General features: G+C 38.0%; 1 protein-coding gene across 7 annotated transcripts in view; it reads right to left on the bottom strand.

Moving 5' to 3' along the window:
- Window positions 1-25,239, bottom strand: part of mast4 (microtubule associated serine/threonine kinase family member 4) — a 182,174-nt gene that overhangs the window by 93,643 nt on the left and 63,292 nt on the right. The window contains exon 1 of one of the 7 annotated variants that reach the window (XM_022667780.2): window positions 21,768-21,963. The exons of the other annotated variants lie outside the window; for them this stretch is intronic. Within the exon in view, the coding sequence (XP_022523501.2) occupies window positions 21,768-21,806 (39 nt within the window). The 5' untranslated portion in view covers window positions 21,807-21,963. Of the gene's footprint in view, window positions 1-21,767; window positions 21,964-25,239 lie in introns of those variants that run through there. 7 annotated transcript variants of the gene reach the window in all.

Below are 25,239 nucleotides of genomic sequence, written 5' to 3'. Positions count from 1 at the left end.
TGTAGCTTCCATGCAGCAGATTAAAAAAGTGGAGTTATATGACTACACATGCAGTAGTATGTTTTGAAGGGTTCAGTACATTAACAGACACACGCAGAACGCTTTTCCACTGACGTGGAACCCGCACAGTTCTGGTTCACAAACCTAATTTTGAAATGGTACGCAGCAGGAACTGAAGAATACTAGGTTCTTCAGCGTGAACCGTAACAACATATGTGGCCGTGTCTGTTTGTACATGAGCACCGCCGCTGTGCAACTCCCTCTGTTAAAGACATTGATGTGACGTTTTGACGGTTTCACTAAAACTGGAGGAAAAGCGGGCTGGTTCGCTAAAAAAAAACAAAAAAACAACCTGGTTCCTATAAGCCCGAACGGAACTGGATCCAGAACCAGAATTCTTTTGGTGGAAAAGAGCTATTAGTGGATAAAGTAGGTATTAACAGTACACAGTCAATACAAATTTTCTCGATTGTTATAAGTGATTGTTCGATCATACCAAAAGATGATCTGGATTTGGAATTGACCCCAAACACACTGATCTTTAATCAGGAGTTTGTTTATAGTATTGATGATGAGTTAGGCTAGAAATATACTTGTTGTTTGGCTACGTGTTCACATCCACATACAGCTGAGTGCCTCCTAGCAGGTTTGTATAAACGGCACCTTGCGTATGCATCGCATTCATTTCTGAGGGATGTACACAACCAACAGAAATTAAAATGTCTACCCTCAGTCCCCTCAGTAATTAAGAGGTCGTTGACAGTAGTGAGCGCTTTTACTTTAAATCAGGTTGGGAAAAAAAAATTCCCAGAGCTCCTTTTGGGAGTATGTTTTTGCTAACCTATTGTGCCTAGAAACACAGTGCTAAGAGTTTGTGCTGTCTCCGATGTGTTTATGCTAAGCTAATAACAAGTCTATTGTTTTTATGTTGATTAAAGTTATTATGGTATTTAAGAAACAGACTACGACGGTCCAACGCATAAAGAAGGTTGGTGTGGTGCTGTGAATAACACCACTAGCTGGTAGTGAGCTACCATGTGGGAGACTGGGGTTCAATTCCAGGTCTGGGTTGCTATGCTATGCTACATCAATAAAAGTCCTCGGGTAAGACTCCTAACCCTACATCATAATCTACATAAAAATGAGACTTGTGGAATAAAAGTGCAAATGTCCATATTACTTTTTTCCCCTATGATGACAAAAGGGAGGGGTGGGATGGGGGTGAGGGGTAACTGAAGAGTTCTGTTATTTTATGTACACGTACCTGTGCATATAGAGAGGCGTTGTATTGTCACTATTTATTTTGCACTATTAGGAAACGTATTAATCATAAAACGAAACACAAATTTTAAAAGGTACACAATCATTTACAGAACCTAAAATGTGAAAAAAAAAATGCAGAACTACAGGAGGTAGAGGTTCTGGATTTTAGATTCAATATTTTCAGATATATTATAACCTGCCGTGCCCTACTATGACAGCAATGCAATAGGTTTTGAAACCCTCATATGACCTCAGTCAAACTCACACTGGTTTGTAAGCGGTTTTACTACATACTCCAAAGAAATAAACTACAACACAAACTGTGCTTTTTAGACCACCGAATGTTTGATCAGGAAGTGCTCATTGATTTTTCCTCTGCTTTCTCCACACAAAGAAACTGGAATCACCATCAATCTCTCAACTGCTAACAAATGAAAGCTGAGATGACTGATAAAAAGCCAAACTCCCACGTGCTCCTGCTGCACAAGCGAGCCTTCAGGTACTGACGGACCATTTCAAAGAGAGATGAGGCTTTAGAAGACACAGACATCCATCTAAAACAGTGAAATGATGAGGCCCCTTAGTGTAAAATCCTTAATGAACATACAGAGCCATGCTGAAGGTCAAAAACCGATAAAGCCCCGGACAGTTTCCTTCGAATAATGGGACGGAATAGTACCACTGGTTGACCATTACAAGAAAACTCCCAGGTTTCAGCCGCGACATCAAAGCAAAGCTGTGGCAATGCTGTTCTAAAAGACCTTTCCGTGATGGGACGATTAATAATTCCCTTTAAATTAGGTGCGCTCCTCAACCATCGCAAGATCAAAAGTGTATTGGCTTAACCCTACCCTGGAGAAATGCTGACTCGCATGACATGAGGGGCCTTCCCCTTTCTCCGTGCTCGGCTTAAAATATCTGTTCAGGGCGCTGGGAGACGGAGAGCGCTGTGCAGTGACAGCATCTTCCATCTGCGAGATGCCCCCAAGGACAAAGCAGCTGACCCCCCGAGCAGGAGGAGCTATGTCTACATTAAGATGACTGATAAGATGTGTCCTTCTGCCAGCAACACAAAGCTATCAAGAGGCTGACATACTCCTGACGCAATGCAACACAAACCAATTCATAATAAGCGGGGCCTATATAAAGTGCCCGTCTCTATATCATCTGTCAGCCGTTATTAAGTGGGCTCCGACAGTGACAGCAGATAACGTGGGCTGATACTGAGGTGCTGTGGATTTATCATGTGTGGAAACCCTGCAAATAAAGCGCTAATGCTTAGCGACTCGTTACATACTATATTCAGCTCATGAAGGTCTCACTGTTCAGCTGATTGGTCAGATAGGTACTTTTTGTCTGTGTGTCAAACTATCGCAAATCTCACTTTGTGCAACATTAAAAAAAATATCTTATATATTGACACATTTTTTAAATATGCTAAAAAAAAGTGTCAATATTTATGGACAATGTTTATGCACAATGCATAGTGTATTGTAGTGCTGGGCGATATGGGAAAAATCATATATCACGGCATGGAATTTTTTTTATATCACAATAATGATATTTATTGTGATATACCACATTTAAGTATGTTTTCAGTTATTCTTCGAAAAATATGACAAAATAATATAATTTCTTACATTTTCCCAACTTTATTTCAAAGTGACATTAAACCCAACATTCACAAATGAGAATTACTGCCTTTTAGTGCAGCAATATATATGTATCAAATGAAAACAGATGAGGTAGATCATAGACTGTGTATAGCAGGACAGAGCATGGTCTCTCAAAAGTGAAGCCACCACAGGTCGGGCGCCCCTGTTGTTCGGTTTCAGAAAGCTGTGTAACATCACCCATCCCCATAGGTTTCAATTGGCTTCATTTTCATTAAATTAATGGGAACGGCGACACGGCCTCCATCTTTTTTTACAGTCTCTGAGGTAGATGCAGTAGCAAATTTTTTCAAAAGAACAATGCGTGTCCATTGTTCAGCTCTCATGAGTTTCATAACGTAAAGCATGTCGCAAACCGGCGTGTCCGCGCGTGTTCGTCAAATAACGTTTACATTATGAAGCTTTTTTGCGAAGATTACTTTATTATCACTTATATTAACCGAGTTTATGCAAAGTGACCACGCCAATACATTTCATCGTAGCCTACTTTATATATTTGCATGAATAATTGATGAAATTACTGTAGAAACGATAGGGACGATAGAAGGTAAGTAGCACAATAGACACTTTTCTATCGTCCCCACCATATTTATATGACATATCGCACAGCACTAATGTATTGTGTTGTTATTTTGAATGTGCCGCACTTCATCCAGTTAAACAAGACTAATTACACTGTTTGCAAACAGTTACATTTTGTTGTTTAGTTGGTGTTCTTTTAGCACTAACACAATTCTCAACATGCTCTGAAAAAATGTGTTTCACAATAACAAAAAATATTACAATACTATAGAATATTCTCATACTGCCCACATCTAATACATACAACAGCAATAAGACATTACTAATACAGTTGCAAGAAAAAGTATGTGAACCCTTTGGGATTACATGGATTTCTTCATAAACTGGTCATTAAATGTGTTCTGATCACAACAATAGACAAACAAAGTATGCTTAAACTAAAAATAGACAAAAATTATATGTTTGCATGGTTTTATTGAACACAACATGTTAACATTCACAGTGAGGGGGGAAAAGTATGTTACTTGCAAAAAAAAGGAAATATTACATACAAAGTTCATGACTTTTTATAAACAGAAAACGAAAGCATGAAAAGAATGCGGGATGATAAAAGCAGGAGGGGAATAAGACAACAAGAGGTGTGACGTGATCAGTTTAAAATTGAGCCACGCACTGATGGAAGGTAAAGAAAAAAACATGATGGCGAGCTAAGGCTAAAAGGTGGTAAAATGGTAAAAAGGCCAAAATTAGCTTCCTAAAATAGTTCATCACATCATATGGGGCCACTAGCTGTTGATTTGTAGTATAGTTTTGTTCATAGCAACATTTGCTCTACAGTATATTGAGCAATTATGCAAAATTATGCATTTTCACACTGGACAGTGCAGACCAGTGTCTGCCAAAGGGTTTGTGTCTTTGTTACATTTCATAAGGAACATTTGGTACAGTTCGTTTTGGTTTCAGGTAAATGAGCTGAACTAAACAACTTAGCTAAATCCAGTCATCATTAGCTAGGTGGACTGCATCTCTCTATACTTCATTATTATTAGTTTTGTAGAATGTTAATTATATACAAGTTTCCCCTCCCCCGGCAGAATAACTAAAAGACTCTCCTCAGATTCCTTTCATTTCTGTTTATTAATAAGGCTTAATTCACTGTTACAGTAAATAAATAAATTCACAGTCTAAGTGTTTGTGTTCATACTGCTGCAAGATGCGCCTGCACGTAAAGTGGAATTGGATTTCGGCACATCACCAATTCTATTGTCCTCTAGTTTAGTCAAAGACTGCCTCAGAAAGTCCCAAAGACCAAAACAAGGAAGGTGTGAAAGCACCTTCAAATCAATTAAAAAGAACAACCAATATGAATAAAAATCTATTTATATTATAAAAACTATGGCAGCTTGAAGAAATGTTGGCACATGAACTGCTTTTGTGTGCGCTGCTAAAAAAGAGGAAACCCACACTAGCAGGACCTTTCAAACACACAGATATTTTTAGAGACAAATTACATTTAATTGATGTATAAGAAGGAGGAAGATTGAATGGTTTAGCAGTTAGCTAAACGTGTACAGACTAAACTGTTTCTAATTGTTTAAGTTTTAAAATTCTGGAATAAAAAATATTGAAATAATCTGGGACCTTTAAAAGTGGCGTTAAAAAACGGAAAAGAAAGGATGTGCCATTTGCATGTCATATATTTTAAATTCTTTACATGTCAGCGTTACAGTTTAACACAGTGTGTGGTTGATTTAGCGCTAATATACTAATATAATTTAAATAAGGATTAAATAAATGTGAATATGCACAATCATACAGTAGCAATAATACTCAGAAGAGGCCAATTTATGAAATTAAAAACTGCCTTGGGGTGGCATATCATATCATAAGCAGTTGGGATCGACTGTAATCATTGCAAATATTCTGTTAATCATATTTACAGTACCATATTTATATTCATATTTATACATACCTATCCATATTTTAAATATTTTGTATATGCTGAACTTGCTGCTGTTGCATTTCTGGTTAGATGTTAAACTACATTTCGTTGCTTTGTACTTGTACACTGTAATAACAATTTTAAGTTGAAGCTAATCTTATCTAATCTAATCTATGCTGATTCCTTCGTCTATACATTAAAATTTACAAATCAAGATCAGTTATTAATATTTTAATGTAAGCATGTAACCATGACCCTGGAATTTAACACAAACTATGCCACTCAATTTTAGTACACCATTCAGCAACTGGAATTTACTGGAATTTTTTTTAACCAATTAAAAACAACAATTCAGCAACAGGAAAGTGCCAAAAAACATCAGTAACTGTAAGCATAAAAAATAAATGACTTACTGTCTGAAAATCAACAGCAACAGAGATTTTACAGTTCTCACATTTTATGTAATTTCTATCAAGAGAGACAAAGAAAGGGAATGGCGGCTGCCCCCTATTCCCCAGCCCTCAGGTAATTAAAACACCAAAGTGCATTTCAAAGCCACTGTACAGACAGGCTTCTAATGGAGGCTAAACCTTGATTGATGGCCTCACTTCTGAAACTCCAGCATTTTGATGGCTCATTCTGAAAGAACTGTACAGAAATCTACAGATAAAACTTCCCTGGTGTGGATTTAACACAGCCAGACTCTGAGCTCACGTGCAGAGAAGCTCAAGTACATGATTGTAGGTATCAGATCAGAGAGTTCAGCTGATCTAATGAAGAAAATGGGATTTAAATAGATAGGTCTGGACTACCAGCCTTCCTAATGAAGAGAAATGAAAGTAACAGTATGGAAGTTGAACAGAAGAAGTCCGAGAAGAATGAGTAGTAGCTGCTTACTGCTTTTCTGTATAGTCTGTGAGCCTGTATACAGCTGGTCTCTGGTCACATTTGTCTTGAGTATCAGGATTATATCTGAATAATGACCACATTAAAATGCAAAAAAAGTGTAAACACGCCAAGCACGTTTACAACAGATACAAATCTGATCATTCAAACCCCTTCAGGAGGTTATCTGAGACGCATCTGAGAAACATGTTAAAGCACTGTAAACACATTCATCACTGCAACTTAACTTATATTAGACAAGCACAACCCCTCCAAGTAAAACAGAAACTCCTCCCCATGCAGAAATAAGTAGCTGTTTAACTGGAAAACTGCAGCTGATATAATATATTTGAATAAAATAGAATTGTGTCGAGTAGGGCTGCACAAGATATTGTTTCAGAATTGTTATCACAATGTGTTTATGTGCAGTAGTCACATCACCAGACTTGCAATGTCTTGTGCAATGTAAAATTATATATACATAGTTGTACATTTCTGTTGCTTGATACAAAAAAAAAGAAAATTCACAATTTTACAATGGATTATGGATAATGGATAATGGAACATTATATCGTATTTTTTAATAAACATATATTTAGCTAGCGCTTAGCCGGGTTGGAATCTAATGATAATGCTACTTCAGCAGTGCTAGCCGGTGATATGAGCAGTGTACAGGTCAATAATACTCAACTCTGAACGGAAAAAGAGCTAGCCCACATAGTGCAGTTAGCGGCTAATGCTAATACTGCTGGAGCACTAAACTGAAACTTTTGTATAACTCTGTACTTCAGCGGAGAGGCTCCTTACGACCTGACTGGTAGAATTCATACATGAATCGCCCCGGATTATAAGGAACACTGACAACTTTTGTGAAAATTAAAGGATTTTATTTGACATAGTGCAAAAAATTGGTATATTACAATTATGGTTTATTGTAGTCCAATATTGGATACACATTGTGCAAAATCCCTGATGTAGTGAATATCGCAGAAAAAAATATGCATTGAATGTGAGTAGTCTCAAGTATGGTATTAGCATTAGCATAGCATTTTTTACAACAGTGTGAGGTGTGACATCATGAAACAACTAAGGATCACACACACCAGTATAAGTTGAAGGGTGTAGTTATTATATTGTGAGTGAGGTTACACACATGGCAAAGCGACGTGAATTACTGAAGCTGGAGTTAGAAATGCTAGTGTTCATTGTGGACCAGGCTCTGCCTCCAGCCTAGTTATATGAGTTATATAGCAGAAGATATATGGCCTTTATAACTACAACTAAGTACTATTGAGGTAAGATCATAAGTCATTGGTTTGTAAGTTTATTAGACATTAGTACCAAAGTGGACATGTGGCATTATCAATACCTTCAAAAATGATCATTACTATGCCCCTAATTATCCATTAAACATTAATGAAATGTGTCAGTCATTAACCAAGAACTTTACAACCACCCATCAAAATTGCTTTATAAAATAAAATTAATGTATAAAATAAAACTATACGGCAGTAATATTTATCCATTTAATTATAGGTTTTAAAGTTTGGCACCCCACACTCGAGGCTGACTGATACTTTCCTGGATTTTGGGCTGCAGACTATAAAAGGAAATGCAGCTTCCTTCAAAGCCCATTCGAAGGATATAGTGGGAAAAGTCATTTTCTACAGGATATGACTCAATTAAACAATGCCAATTTGTGAGGGATTGATTTAGCCTAGGGTTATTTCTATTGTTCACAGTGGAAAAACACATGGTAAAATCCAGCTCGGTCTTTACAGAGAGTAGAATGCACAGTTTTTAAAAGAATCGGACAAAGAGTTTCAATCAGATTTAATAATTACATTAAAAAGAATGGCTTTACAGGCTTAATGCACTTTCTACCCTGCACTCACTGCAACAGCAAATGCACCTCTTCTGAAAGAGAAATAAAGAGAAAGAGAGAGCGAGAGAGAGAGGTGAACAGCACCCTCTATGGAACTCTTTCCCCAGCATGTTGAACAAAGGAGAAAAGAAAAAAAACAGCTCTGTCCATTTTCAAGGCCCTTAAAAAGCAAAGCATCAGAATGGCGGGATTTTTTTATTCTGTGAGCATACTCTGTACTCTAGATGAAGAACTGCTAGTACCCTAGTCTTCAAAGAGCAGCTCTGGAGTCCGGGAAAGGGATCAGCTGGAGGTCACGAGGATCAGTCCTGCTACTAATGTGGTCCTGACACTGCTAGATCACGCTGACCTACAAAAGAACACTTCCATCTGCCTCAGAGACCAAGCCACACCTGCCCTCAGCATCAGTCCAGGCAAAGGTCAGGGTTTGCACTATATGGTATCCTGAGTTGTACCTCACCAAGAAAAGCAATACCTTCTTTAGGTGGATGTCTGAGATTCATTTTTAAATTGACTTTTGCTTTAGAATTGATCTTTAAATCAGACTGAAGTTGATCTTTCTACTGCAGGGACAAATAATGAATTATAAATTATCCTCTCCCACATCACTACTACAGTGTTAGCACGCCGGCTATGCTTATTTCATATAGCTAAGTATGCAGGGTTAACACAAGCTAGTTATGGGCCTCACTTACTTCCAACCTGGTCCAACACATTGCTACTGCAGCATTATAATTTATTTATGTAACAACTATAGGCCTCACTCAGTCCACAGATTCCTAAGCCCTTTAAGCCCTCCTATCACCCTCCTACAGTTAGCCAACAGTGTTGAGAAAACCAGGCCCAGGACAGTTTGTGAGCGCCTGTGCTCAACGGATTCTGTGTGGAAAAGCCACCAGACAGAATGGTTATTCTCTGTGCTCAAAAACATTCAGAAACCACAGGGCTCCGAGTAGTCCAGCGGGCTAAGGGCTGCCACTCTGATCAAGAGATCACCAGTTCGAATCCTGTTCATGTAGGTTGCCATTGGCTACTGGAGCCCTGAGAGAGCACAATTGGCGTTGCTCTCTTTGGGTGGGTAGATGGCACTCTCTCCCCACATCACTCCAAAGGGTGATGTCGCTCAGAACAAGCCGTCTGTGAGCTGATGTATCTAAACCGAGTCACAGTTCAAAAAGAGGCGGTGGCTGACTTCACATGCATCAGAGGAGGTGACAGGGGGAGTCCTAATGAGTAGGTTGGGTAATTGGCTGTGTAAATTGGGGAGAAAATGGGGGAAAAAAGTAGAAATAAAATTATATAAAAAAAAAAAAAAAAAACATTCAGAAACAGTGGAAAAGTGGCAAATAATTGTCTATTCTTTTTTGGTTTAGCAAAATATGCATACAACGATTTAAATACATCTTTCCTAACAAGAAGTGTTAAGACATTACAAAGATTTTGTGATAAACCTCTACCCAGGATTTAACAGCACCACGGTCTCAATAATTTACTTACACAAAGTATTTAATTTTAAGGCCAATGCACTGATTTGTATACTATATGGACTGACATTATTTTTATAGGCAAATACTAATAACTACTTATTGTGACTGCCTAAACGTTCCAGTGTTATATGGTGCCCTCATGTCTATGTTACCTTCTGGCACTCTCTGTTTATTCAGACAGATAATAATCAGACCCACATTCAGTTCATGAATCTAATCAGAACTAATTCCATCTCTTCTATCCTGAGTTATCTTAATGTAATGCCCACCTCTCCAGTCTGACACCAATAAATGTTTGGATATCATGCTCTTTCCTTACCCATCACAGATCAGCTGACCACTTACCCATATCTGCTTAAAGCTATTAAAACAACCTTTATCCATCTCCATTACTTTAAATATTCTTACAGCCATGACCATGACAGTCACCTGAGCACAACAGGATGGTGTGATGTATAGTGACCATCAAATACAGCTAATCTAAGTTTAATTTGTATTTAAATAAAGGATTAATTTCAGTAAAAGTGAGGCATTTTGATACTCCCTGAATGTGCCTCCAAGTAAACATAAAGGATGACTGACTGACTGACCGAGAGACAGATAATTCACTATAATTACGCAACCATAAACAGGCATTAATCAGGCATGGTAATTACTATAAACATTCAGATTAATCTTATGTCATATATGCCACTCACATAAAGGGATGCACTAAAGTTTCCCCACTAAACAATTCAGCCAGATATAGTCAACAAAAGGAGGCTTTTGGCCAAAACTACAGCAAAATGTCAAAATCTAACAGCGAATAAATCATTTGTTTGATAATAAAAAAAGTGGACACAGCAATATCGCTACAAAACAATGCTGCTGTTTATTCACCTCATTTATCTCAGACTCATTTAAACAGTCTTAATTAATCTGTCATCAATGTAGAGTATCAAGAGGGGGTACAGAACTCAAAAACTATCCCTCTACAGGTTTGATACCATGTAAAAACCTGGCATCATGAAAACAACACAAACAGAAAGCAAAGCTTTAGCAAACACACAGAAACCACCTGTAACTGTAAAGTTTTGAAAATAGCTGGAAAAATATCAAAGTAACTTCCTTTGATGAGCAACTGCTCTCTGTTTTCAAATGATGCTGGATTTCATGAGTACATATTATAGTCATATTATAAATTCATGTTATAAGAACTGTTTCCAATATTAATAATAATAGTATTTTCATTAACATAATATAATATAATAAAACAAGCTGTATAAGTTGCTGAGTGAATGCTCAAATGATGTGTTGTGTATTTTGGAAAAGATTCTAGGCTACTGTGCTACAATATCTGCGTTTTAAAATTTGCAGTATTTTACAGTATTCACTAACCTGCTTTTAATGTAAAAAACAGCAGAAATGTGGGTTCCATTTTAAAATAAAGCTACCTTTATGAAGAGGTTATAAATGGTTTATAAAGAAGATTATTAATGGTTAATAATTTGGCTGTAAATACTTTAAAACTCATTAATAAGCAGGTAATAAATCAATAACAACATAGATAGAAATGACAACAGTGAGTTAAAAAATGGCAAAATAATAGGGGTGTGACAAGACACTAATATCACGAGACGAGAAACGATATTGGGTTCACGAGAATGAGACGAGACGAGATTTAAAAATAAAATTTTTAAGAAAACGTCAAAAATGAAAAATGGCTTGAAAACTAGAGTTTTATTTGACAAAATCATATAACGCAAACTTAACAGACTGGTTTCTCTCACACATTGATTCTATAAGAAACAGAAATAAGAATAAAAAATAAAAATAAAACTAAGGAAACAGAGCTAAGGGATTAGTACAGCCTATGAAACAGTCACGTGTAGGATTTACTTACAGTATTTACATATGGTTTGTGTCTTGTTGGTCACTCTGTTACAGTTTATTGTTTCCACTGGAGCCAAAATGCAGCCAGACAAACAACTTAAAAGTAACAGAAGCATATTCTATACAAATGCCCGAATATTCCTCTTCTGCTGAAAGCTGCTCTCACTGCTCAGCCACCATACTCTATCGCTATCGCTAACAGATCACTGTTGCCTTTTCAATTAATGTGTTGTAACTGCTTATCAATGGTTTTAAGGCATTTACAACCTTATCAACAATACTTAATAATCAAATTTATAAACCATTTATAAACCCTTTATAAGGGTAGTCATATTTTAAAGTGGTACCGAAATGTGGGAATCATACAGGCTTTTATTCAATGGACATTCTACACATCACTACTCACAGCTGTGAGTCCAGTCTTACACTGGATTGTTTCAGCGGCTGCAGGGTCGATAAGAAGCGTGCGAGAGTTTGTGCGGCTGCATGTATTTAGCAGCCAAGGCTTGGGACTTCCTACTGCTAGATTACCACTGTGTCAACCAAGCAGATAGTTGGCATATGCCACGCGGTGCATACAAATATGACTTAGATGGTCTGATAACTTCCAATGGAGCTGCTGACACACTACGGAGCACTGGAGCCTTTTGATGTGGGCATGAATATATTGAGGTATCAGGACCACGCTATTCTATAGAGTCAACAATCTGCCGGAGCTGCATTCAGCATTTCAATTGAACGGCACAACAAGGAATAACGTGTGTACTGCAGAAGCCAGAGTCTGTGTGTTAAAAGTGCGGTAAGCTTGCATTTAAAATTTTAAGCATCTTAAAATAATTTGGCATAATTTAGTAGCCAATTAATTTCACTCAGCGATATAAAAAAAAAGATGAGCGAGACGCACGTACAAGAAGATATGCATTCATTATAATTTATCACGTAAATGAGAACTGATTGATCTCTCTACATATGCACAAAAGGCCTAGACATCATCAATCTCCATTATTGAATAATGATCCATCGTCATTCATCTTATACAGTGATGTATTGAGTTGTCACGGTCAACTCCAACGCACTGAGCCGAGATCCACAAACACACAAATAAATCATAACTGACGTGAGCTCCGTCCAAAAAAGAAAAACAAATACGAAGCTGACAACTGCAATATTGTTCGTAAATGTGCATGTCTACATCATGACGTGTGTCAGCTTTCTCTCTGGCAAGTCTTTCAGCTCACTGAGAAGCTTGAGGGGACAACTGAAGAAACATCTCAGTGCCAAGAGGAATCTCCGTATATTAGAAATGGTAACTTTAGACAATATTCTATAATGTAGCGTAAAGCTTCCACAGAAAGCATTTTATAAATATTATATATATATATATATATATATATATATATATATATATATATATATATATATATATATATATATATATATATATATATATAGTAAGGGGTGAAAAAAATCTTATCTGCAAAGGGCCGGCGAGGCTGGGTTTTTCATTTCAACCAAGCAAAAGCACGTCATAATCTGACCGACTGATTAAACACGTGGAGTCAGGTGTGCTGCTGGTTGCTCAGAATAAAACCCTGCCGACACACCAGACCTCTGCAGATAAGATTGGCCACCCTTGATTTATAGTAAGTATGTGACTTTATCAGATTGGGCGTAAAATTCTCAGACGCCATCAGATTTACAAGTTCTAATATTTTTCTTCAAAATTAAACTTCTAAGAAATGGCTTGTGGAAAAACAAAAAACATTATGCATTGCTTTTATTAGCTGGTTTACAGTATTTTCTATAAACCTGGTAGTTTAAACACTGTAAAAAAAATAATTGAAAAGCTTAAACTAATAATAGTATAGCCATGTTAGCTTTTAGCCTTGCCCTACATTTTCACTTCAGCCTGATTATTGTTTAAAGTTTTACAAGGTGTGTTTAGTTCATGTGTGTTTCAGCTGCGGATGTCTAGATCATTTTAAAGTTAGCAGACAGATGGAGAGATGGTAGAGACCTATTAGCATTAGCTCCCCCCCCCAAATACCACTATGTTGCCTGGTGAGTCCAAGTCCATTCTCCTCTGCATAAACTTGCAAAGGAAAAGCTGTAGTCATAAAGTCTGGTTTGCACAGCAACCTGTATTTCTGCAACTAGTAGTAGAGTCTGGAGGTGCTGTGCTGCTCTCCAGTATCAACAACACTATATGCTCCTAAGTGGAAGCCGCTTTTTTTAGTTTTACTATTTCTGACTTTGCTAGTCAGTTTTTGGGGGAGTAAATCTAGCAAAGCAAAACTGTTACGTAACAGATTAAGGGTTTTGGAATTGGCCTGTTTTCGAGCTCAGTTTTAGTTATGTAGCGTTTATGTTACAAAGTTTTTCTGAAATTAAGTTTAAGATTTTATTTTAAGTTACAATTTTAAGTTGTTTTTGGTCCAATTCTTTTCTTGATTTCATAAAAAAGGTAGGGTACCAAGTTTTTGATAGGGTGGTAGGGTGCCATATTTTTATTTGAAAGAGAATGAGTACTGTTGGAAGTTCATGGTGTGTTTGTTTCATGCAACAAACGATCATTATTCAACTAATAAAAGCTCAATTAGTCATTCTAGGGTATATATTATTTGGTCCACAGAGCATGAAGCAATAAAAATCTTGAATCTTGAATAAAAAAAAAAATCTTGAATCTTGAATTGAAAAATGATGGCTAATAATCTGGAAAAAATTCAGAACAAATGGCTTAACAGATATAAAATTAATTTGAACTTGGTGGGGAAAAACATATAACTTAATTAAACCTATGTTGTAAGTTATGAATCTTCAAAACCCAATGAACACACCAACAAAATCAAGAGTATTGCCCTCATTTATTACAATTTGGTATCAGGTGTTGCTCTATTGGAAACAATACATCACAAAACTCACAACATGAGAAAGCTATAAAGATGCACACACATGTGCGCACACACACACACACAATTCTCAAGATTGCCTGTAGAATAATTACCACGGTGAAGGAAAAAAAGGATGGAAAAAAAAAACACAGAAAGCAATTACACGTGCACATCTCATTAAAACCTGCGAAAGGGCGCTACATACCTTTCTTGTTATTAGGATACATGTGAAGTGAAGCTAAATGCAACCAAACAAATGCAGGGCACGGGCCTCAGGAGAGCTCATGCACGCTCAGTCACTGCAACTCTAATTACAGAGCTAATACAGGAGCACTACTGTCTATTCATTCTAATCATAAGACACTCTCCGACACCCATATCAAAATCTCCCACAGAGATCACAGAGCATGAAGCATGTAGCTGCGATAACTCCGGTACTCTCCATTCTCACGGCTATAGGGTTTCAATTACAGTATGCATTAGCATCTATAAATGGACATTACAGGCCACAAATTACAATGTGTTAAGTGTGAAATGTATACAGGGCTGCTGTTGGGGAGTCACTGCACTGGTTTTGTTCTATGCCTAGACATTCAGATAAAACAATGAAACACACAAAGAAACTTATAAAAGAAGCTTAAAAAGACCCCGTTTACACCTGGTCACTTTATGTGACTAGAATCTGGATTATATGCTAATAAGATTTAAACCTCAAAGGTGTATTTTGCTTAGTCAGACTGAAATCTGATTACTATGTGGAACAAAATAAACAAATTAGCTTGTTGTGTGGCAATTATTACTGGTGTTTTGCTTTTACTGGGAGGAGTTTTGTTTGTTGAATGCGTCTTAGAGAGACAGATGTGTTTACACTGCTATAATTGAAATTTTAAATGATCTGTATTGGTGTTAAATGCATATTGGATGTGTTTACAGTTGCATTTTTATGTGGCTTAATATTAACCAGATTTAAACCTGATCGTAAAGAAAAAAACAACATGAAATAAGCAGGCTTAAGCAGACCCTAAAGTTCTATATTGATGTATCCCAACGTGCCTAAAGTTCATTGAGATGTAAGTTAGTCTCTTGCAGTTAGAGCCATCTTTTCTGAAGAACACTTAGAAGTTAGAGAAATACAATTTAGCTAATGCTTTATTCTTCTTTTTATTATTATTAGTAGTAGTAGTAGTAGTATTAGTATTATTATTATTCTGCTGGAAATTGTGTCTTAAGTCAGTATTTACACTTGTCACATTCAACAGTATGAAAATATCTGAATAAACTGATTTATAAAAGAGACCTTATTATTAATGAGGAGACGGGACACTGACCACTGTATAAATGGGAATTCTTACAAAGCTAATCATGGCACCATTTATGGATAAAGTCCCACCCTTCAATGAAAAGAGCCAATGAGCTTGCTGCTTGTGCAGAGAGCTGAAGAGAAGCCACCCCTCGCTGTTAGCAGGCCTAAAAATAATATTTTTGTGCATTTTTGAGCCAAATGTTACAAACTGTTCATGAGAGTTTTGATAGATTTTATCAGTGATGCAAAATATGTCATTCAAATGAAAGTAGAACTTTCGGTTTAGAGCATTTTAGTCCCTCCCAATTAAAACATATAGTACTGAGGGGCGCCTAGAGGTCCAGCCGTCTAAAGCGCTGCCACTATGGACGGGAGGTCGAAGATTCGAACCCCGCTCATGCAGCTTTGCCATCGCCATTGCCATTTGCCTTGTATCGTAACAGAGTCGCTTCGCTTTTCTCCGAGTGCTTTGATGCTGCTCAGTAATACTGCACCAGCAGCAGCTCAAAAAAAAGCGGTGGCTGATTTCACATGTATCAGAGGAAGCATGTGTTAGTCTTCACCCTCCTGGTGTGTCGGGGCATTGCTAGTGATAGGGGGAGTCCTAATGAGTGGGTTGGGTAAATGGCCGTGTAAATTGGGGAGAAAATGGGACATATAGTACTGGAGTGACAGAAAGGCAAATTGTCACTGATTCTGATCTGATTATTTTTGGACTCATAGCTGGCCAGCTCAGCTTAGATAAGTTAGATAGCAAGCTAACAGACAAAATACCACAGTACAGACTGTTACAGCTAACAGAGCTCAAATCACTCACATTTTATGTATGTTTCTTATGTATGACAGAAACAAATCAGACACATTTTGCAGACGGTTTATCAGGTTTGGTAGCACCAGCACCACAAACTCGAAGCTACTGTTTTTAGAGCATGGTATCATCAAATCTGTAAGCTCCCACAGTTCCCTCACCCTGTGGCCCTCTTCAATGCACATGAATAGATAGAAAACAGAACAAAGAACAGAACATTGACATATCAGACACATCTTAAAATTAAAATACCAACTTCAATTGGAGATATGCACAAATAATGCTATTAGCATATATGTTAGCACTAAACTACTATGGTCTGAGAGTTCATTTGTTTATTTATTTTTGAAGCAAATGGTTTGAATTTGTTGTACATTTAATCTCAATTAAAATCGAGATTGAAGTGTTTGGTTACTTCTGCAGTGAGTACTTGGAACATTTCTAAACAAGGGAATTTGAAGGTTGAACATTTTAAAGCCCTTAAAAACATAAAACCCTCATTAGTAGTGCTGCAGCTGAGATGTGTGCACCTCAATAGACTTGATCAAGGTTTTCCCAGGACACTGTAGTTACCTAAACCCAACAGACACAAAGCAGGCAGTCTGACCTAACCTTGGCATGGGCATTAACCAATCTAAATTTAGCAATAACACCCACTCACTTCCTGTACTGTAATGCAATTTAGAGCTGGAATGAGCATGTGCAATCACACACACACACCCAACACACTAAATACATAAACAGAACAAAATAGAGGAAGTTGATTTACATATTCATACTTTTGCACTGTTTAACCAACCAGGAACTCTGGAAAAAAACCCAGCTGTACTGAACTAGACTAGTGTAAAGCTGTCGTTCAGCATGGAGATTTTTATCTGAGATACTGGTCTAACCCACACACCTCAGAGAGCTGGGATGAGCTGAGGCCCTGTGGGTATAATGAAAAGCCTAACAGAACAGTTATAAAAGACATTTGCCTGACAAATGAACATGTGTCTATGGGCTTTTCCATTTCTACAAAGAAACACATTGTTTTATACTGCGCTTTCTGGCGCCTCCACACCAGAAAATGAGCTTCTATGTAAAGGAACTATGGTATCTGCGATGTAGAGAACACTGATGACACTGTGGAACTGAGTCGTAAAGCTGATTTCAGATATAAAGACGGAAATGCGCAAAAATAAGAAGAAAAACATTCTGTTTTATCAAAAAACAAACTTCAAACTTCTTGATATAATGGTGAACATGCTAGCTTTGGGTATGACAATAGTGTCAATACAAAAATAAATGCTAAGTTTAACTACAAAATTCAGAACACAGCAGACTTTTATTAATCAGGGCAGCAGTTTTCAGGGAGTTTTGCCAACATTTTATAGATAAGACACCCCCTCCCCCCACCAAAAAGAAAAGGGAGAAAGGAAGTATTTAATTCCTATTTATGCAGAGTTAGACACACCACAATTTAAGAAGATATGTCCTGTCATGATAAAACGTCATTTATTTCCAAATAGAGTGTGCCAATTATTAGGTGTAGTCTGCACTAGAAAACTAGAAAACTGTTCAATTAAATCATAGCTGTTTAGAAGTAAAGTGCATTTTCTACAAGTTTATGAATGTATTTAGTTGGATTTCAGTTATAGCAATTAATAAAATGTGCTCTTGTTTGTATAACTGCTGTTGATGATGCACATTTTCTTATAAGTCTCATTTCATGTTTTTTTATATACATTTTGCGGTGGTCTCTAATATGAATGAATGTCCTCTGCTCCGGTGCTCCTGTTTTCAGGCTGTTTTAGTTCTGTAGAGAAGTAGGCGGCTCTTTCTCATGAATATTAATCACATGCAAACATATTGCCTCTGATTGGCTAACAGCACTGTGGCTCTCTTTATCTACAGTGGGCGGTCGCAAGCCAGTCCAGAAGCTTTTCCTGATTCATTCATTTTTCTGTCTTTTTTCTATTTTTGATTAATGTAGTTGATGGGAGTAGAAGAGAGGCAACTCAAAGTCACCTACTATACTTTAAAAAGAGCAAACACATTGTTTTCTAGCATGGGAAAAAAATAGTAAAAGTAAAGTAAAACATAAAACAGAGTTTGCGAAATTTACCTTACAATTAATAGTGCCCTTTATGTGTTCCTCTGCAAAAAAAAGATAATAAATAGAGTTTAAAAAGAGGGTTTTCTAAGTAAAAGTAACATGAAAAGGGCTCTGTGATTGATAGCCACCGGAGGGAAATTATGCCTTTGGTCTGCCCTGATAAACACACACTGTAATTAGTTCAAATGTTAACGGCTGGAGAGGAGAAATTCTTTAGGGCCATCAAAGTGAATTGCAAAGGAAAGGAACACATGAATGTAAATGGTGAAATTTTCTGTTCGATTCGAGGGTGAATGGGTACCCCGATGCTGGCGTGGGGATTGGGTGGGCTGAAATCTTTGATCAAGAGCAGCTTTGTTCAAACAGAAAATTGAGAGAGGAAAACGTGTTCTTTGAAGCCGTCTGGCGCTCTCCCTTTAGCATCCGTCTAATCTACAGCTGTAGCAATGACAGAAACGACAGTAGGTCACGGTACAGTAAGCCTGAAACTTCACAGTGGTGTGAAAACCTCAACGAGGAACGGACTGGTCCGACACGCTCGTGCGACGACTTCTTCGCAAGAACAGAACGCTGCAACCCTGAGATGTGCTCAGGAAGTTATTGTGGCGGCAACAGGCTGTTGAGAAAATCACACCAAAGGCTTCTCGTGCTGAGCTTTCACCCTACTGATGTGGCTTACCATTCATTCTCTGAACAGAGAACGCACTGTACAAACCCTACCTGTATTATAAAAATAAACACGGCCATGTAGAAACATCCGCACCTCCTAGGGGTGGGCAATTTGACAATTTTATTGTATCATATTAAAATATTGGTGCACAATATGCACTCAGTTGTTCCAGGCTACCAAGTAGTTTGGTGTGAGAGTTTACTGTGGACATCTACCTCACTCAACCTTGCTCAACCTCACTCTACCTCCAGCCTTGTTGCGTCACGTGATCACAATCTGCAGAGCTTCCCCCGTTGCTGTACACGTGGGAGCACCTCAATAATAGTTTTTATGCATCTGCTGCTACTAGAAGTAGAGCTGTGCGCTCAGGACGAGTTTTTACAAACACATTTAAAGAATGAACTGCGATAACAACAATAATAATAAATTATCAGGATCTTTATTTATTTATTGCAATTCACATCAATATCAGGATATTCAACAGCATAATCGCATATCACATTTTTGTGATCCTTCTTTTTGTATCTTGATCAGTTTTTGCATGTAAAAACACTGCAATAAATATTGCATACTAGGTAATTAGGAATCATTGTATTTTTAGCATTATTGTTATATGTCTTTTCACAATAAACCAGGGCTGTCAAAATAAAGTGTTAATGCACACAATTAGTTAGGAATTTGAAAGCTTTTTTTTTTTTTTTTTTTAGTTTTTACGCAAATTAATTACGCCACCAAGTTTGACCCCAACTTTCAATGCAATCTGCCCCGCCCCTCGCCCAATGTGCAGATTTTTTTGAGGAGCAGTGTTGAGAATGTGATCTGGTCTCGATTCAACCCAGCTATCAAAAATATTTATTTTTAATTAAACTAAATTGCTGAAAAGGTGCAGTTTAATCTGATATATTAGCCAGATAACTCTAATTACCACAGCTTTTACCACTGCTGCTTCATGCTGTTTACACGTGCAGTGTTGTGCTGTGTTCACTGCTCACATCTGTGCTGCATGTCCCATTGAAAACACTGCGTTTGAAAGCACACAGCAACATTTTTTTAGCTTTCTGTTTTAAAGCAGCTTCCCACTGCACAGATAACATGCTGGAACATACAGAATCTTGTTACTTTATTTAGTTTCTTGCTTCTGCATCAGACAGCTCTGACCAATCAGAGGAGACAATTTGCTCGCGTGGTTTATTGGTGTGCATTTTGGTGCGTTTAGGTTTCTGCCTGTGTCAAACCAAACCAGAAACGCTCCAAATAAACAAGCTTGTCAACTGATCCAGACCATAGAAACGAATTACAGGTGTGAAATTTTTATGAAAATTATTATACTCAGCAAATTAAGTCTAATTCAGAAATCCTTACAACCAAGCAGAGATGTTTACAATAAATTAAAAAAAGTGTCCTCTAAACAATATATCATGCATTCTTTATTTCAGCGCCCCATATTGGCCTTATCTCTAGTGTCTCCGTATAATTATCACTCATAAAAATTAAATATTGTGATTTTTAACAGATCGTCCAGCCCCGAGACCTTATTTCTATACTTCCAAGCACTCAAATACATTCAAGCATTCGGGAGGATCTGGCCAAGTAGCCAAGTACCTATATCTATGCTCCAAGCAATTGTGAGCAGGTCCATTATGACACAGATGTTAAGGACAATGTCTTTTATATATACAATACAATATATTTACTATATTACTGGAGCCAAGAACCTTTAACTCGTCTCCAAGCAATTGTGAACATTTGAGCATCGGAGCGTCCGTCGCTGAATCTGTTGTTAGTGTTGTGCCTGCATTCGTCCAGTGTTCCAAACACTTCTTGGGCCGATGTGTTTAACAGTTGTAGGTAACTTCACTCTGACACTCTTACAGTTCAATCATGATACTTGTGTCGAGGGCATGTAGCGTGCCTTTCTACAGCATCCAGCAGAGACTTTCAATTTCAATTAAAGATAACACGCAGATGCTTCCGTCAATCAAGTTTTGTTTCAAGCAGCCCCTTTAAGACTAGTATGAAAAGTTAGACTACATGGAAAGGGAGGAAACCGGCTGCAAGAGCTTGCTGCTAATCAGTACTGAAACAAGTGGTGCTACAGAAGACTTCTAAAGAATAATTCAGATTCAGTAGCTGAGCACTGCAGTGGAGGACTCCTCCACATGTCTGTGAATGTGAACATTGAGTCTCTCTCTCTTTCTCTTTCTCTCTCTCTTTTGCTTGCTCTCTCACTCACTTACTCTCTCTCTCTCTCTCTCACTCGCCCGCTCGCTCTTCCTTCAACTCCACCAGCACACACACACACACATACATTATTATTCAACCGGCACCTCCAAGTGTTAACACAAAAGCTGCAAAAACTCCAGAGTGAGGAGCTCACAGCCTTACACACACATCCAGACTGCACACCCACTTACCCCCACATCCACACACAGGTTCAGCCTTTAAGACTGGCATGTGATATCTCCTACCTGTAACCCTCGTCTCCTTAGAATGCTGGACTCATCCATGCTGGAGAGGCAGAGCGCTCTCTCTCTCTCCCTCTCTCCCTCTCTCTTTCTCCACCTCTCTCTCTCTCTCTCTCTTCTTCTCCCTCTCTCACCGGTCGTGAGCCATGCTGCAATGCACTGCCTGTGCTACTGGCGCGCGGCTCCTCCGGGCACGCTCCATCTGATCTTAGCAGCTGCTTAACACTTACATCAGAACTTATCTGATTGGAGGGGCCAGCCAGCTGACTCCGCCCCCATCCCTCTTCTGTGCTTTCCCTCTCTCCTGGAAGTTCAGGACAATGTGGAAGCATGAAGCATGAAGTGTGCATGCGTGCATGAGTGTGTGCGTGTGCGTTTGTGTGTGTGTGTGTGTGTATAAATGTGTAAAGGGAGGGGAGTGGCAGAGGGGAAGAGAGTGCGCGAGAGTGTGTGAGGGTAAGAGAGAGACAAAGAGTGAGGGGATGAGAGAAGATCTACGAGAACAGAGGAAAAAAAAATACAGAAAAATAAATTCTTAGAGTTCTTAGAGAGTTAACTGGTAGTCAATGCAGGAAGAGTAGTAATAAGGGCTGCTGTGTTCATTTGTATTAGTTATATATATATATATATATAATAACAAGCTATTTTTTCAATTAATTAAGCAATTAGGTCACAAAATAATGAAAGGAATGTTAAAAATTACAAAAATAAAAATGAAATCACATGTAGTCTTTGTAATATTCCAATATGCTGGAAACTGGAAAACTCTAAATGGAAAAAGGCATATAAAATGGATATTTATCAGACTACATTGACAGGTCACCTAGACAGTTTTTATAGGATAAGGTCACACAGCGAGTAAAATTGTCCCAAATCCAATTTCTCAGCAATTCTGATGTTTATTTTAGGCTGTTCACAAATTATACGGTCTATTCTACATTTGTCTCAACAGTTCGTGCTCCTAAACTGATGGACGTGCACAAACGTGCGATACTTCACATTAAGTTTCAGTTTCATCTTCACCAGCATCGCAGGAGCTATCAAGAAGTTGTGAGTGGCTCACAGCTTGACTTAACCCTGAGTTTGGAATATTTGGCCACACCCACTTCTTTGGTTTGCTTTTAAGCTTTTTTCGTAACATAAAGAACCCACTGCATTTCTTACTAATAACTGAAATATCTGATCTGATCTTATTATCATGATACACTATGTTTTTTCTAAGCATATTGTGGATATCAGCATTGCTTAAAACCAGCATTATGTAGCATTGTAACCATTTTTCTTTTTCTAAATCACTGTGACAATAGCATACCTGTAATCGCTATTCTTGGCTTGATAAGCTACTAACTGAACTTTGTAACTCTGGTGGAGTTAGCAGTTTGAAGAAAATCTGCTTCTACTAGTGTATTTTTATTTGTAAGTAAAAAAAACACAATATATCAATAAATCATATCAAGAAAATGTCTCTAAATATTATGATACAATAATTGTACAATATCTCCCACCCCTAGTATTTTCAATTTGCAAAAAGGAGCTTAACACTGAGAGGGTTGGCAATCATTTGGGCAAGGAGATGCAATTTTACAATGTGAATCTTAAGCTCCTCACTCGCCAGTTATTCACAGTTGGTAAATCAGAGAAAATAAATATGTAACATTACCTGAAGCCTGAAATATTTTTAAACAAAATAACAGCTCTATTTTTTATTTTATTTTGACATTTCCCATAATTGTTTGTCTTTGCATCCTGTGGGAATGCAAATTATTACTTTCCAAATTTTATTTTAATTAATTCAATTATGACAGGTACTAAATCTGTGCAAGAAGGGTCTGAATATCCTGGCTGCTGAGCAGGCATGCTCTTTGGCGCCTAAAGTGACCGCCTTAAGTGTGTGTTGGGGGTAGATGCGAGAGGAATGAAGAAAAGACAGGAAATCCTGTCCCACATTGTTTTGCCCCTGTGAGACAATGCAGCTGGCATCCTGTCCATGCAGCCACCTTCTGTCAATAGAGCTAGTGTGTCTCGCTCGGACCGTATTGAGCCCGTGGCTTTTCGTCGTGCTCTGGGCCCTGCAGATAAGGGCCAGGAGTGTGAAGGTCAGGAGACTGAGGAGAGGTAGAGAGAAAGAAAGAGAGAGAGGAACTAACCATGACCGAGAAAAACAGAAGCCCATGGGCAGACATGCAAAAGGCAAACAATGCAAACATATGGACACCGCTGGGTGACCTCGAAGAGCTGGACTTCTACATACTTTCCTCAGTAATATGACAGGCCACAGCTGGGGGGAATAGGGGGTTTCCTTCCATTAGGTACAGACACAAACAAAAAGTCAAGTGGGTGGGCATGCAATACAGCATGTTCAACATGTCAGCGCATAGCAGACACTGCACAAATTCTGTAAATGTCAAGGGTAAATGCATGGAAATGACTTTAGAAGATTTAATTAGTGGCACACTATCTACCAGCTAACAGCTCCTGCAAGATATCACTCAGTCAAGATAACTCCCCTGCAGGCTAAGCAGACAGTCATGTCCTAAAGGCCTAGTGACAGGAAGGTCACCAGTTCCATCCCCTAAACCAACAGGATACAACTGAATTGCCCTTGAGCTAGACACCTAACCCCAAGCTGCTCTCCAGGTGCCCCAACAAAGGCCACAATCAAGGCTAGCTAGAACTCTGGCCATGCAAAGCTCTAACACAGGTAGTGACTGATAAACTCATGAGAGCTCGATTACAGTGAAAACACTTGACAATTTCGTACAGGTACCAATTATTATAAGCTGAATTATGTGAAGTGTTTATAGGTTAATTATTTTAATATTAAGAAGCTCAATATTGAGAATCTTCTACCAATACAGTACTAGAGCTTTTCAAAAACTGATATGCACTCACAAAAACGCCCTACCTGCACTACTGCTTATATTTGCACTATCATACCGACTTTAATCCCCTGACCTTTAAAGAGCTGTATGCAGTTGTTGACTTTTACCAGTCTTAAGTTTTTACAGCACTATATTTGCACTTTTTAGAACATTTTTAAACGGTTTCTGTTTATACTGGTACTGTCAGTGTTTTAGAGTGATTTTTACATCTATGTTACCTTCTGGCATTCTACATATCTATTAGGGGTGCAGGAAAAAATCGATTCAAGCTTGAATCGCGTTTCTAACATTGAACAAATCAGAATCGATTCTCATTTTCAAAAAATCTTTTTTTTTTTGCGGGTACAGCTACTGTCGCTCTGAGCTTTTTAACTGTACCGCAGAGCTCACATACTGTCAGTACAGTTAAAAAGCTCTGCGGTACAGTTAAAAAGCTCCGCGCGACAGTAGGTGAGAGACAGCAGCAACAGGACAGGGAAAGTTTTTGCTCTTACTGCCTCTCCCTATTAGGCTACAGAGGGGCATGTAGTATCGTGTTACGGTGTTTGTTGTTGCGCCGCTAAAGTATGGAGGATAAAGAAAAAAAAATCCAA

The sequence above is a fragment of the Astyanax mexicanus genome, chromosome 1 (assembly GCF_023375975.1).
Source record: "Astyanax mexicanus isolate ESR-SI-001 chromosome 1, AstMex3_surface, whole genome shotgun sequence".
In the NCBI taxonomy this organism is placed as follows: Eukaryota; Metazoa; Chordata; class Actinopteri; order Characiformes; family Acestrorhamphidae; genus Astyanax; species Astyanax mexicanus.
Note: the sequence above shows the minus strand (reverse complement) of the source record. Positions and strands in the feature narration are given on the sequence as shown.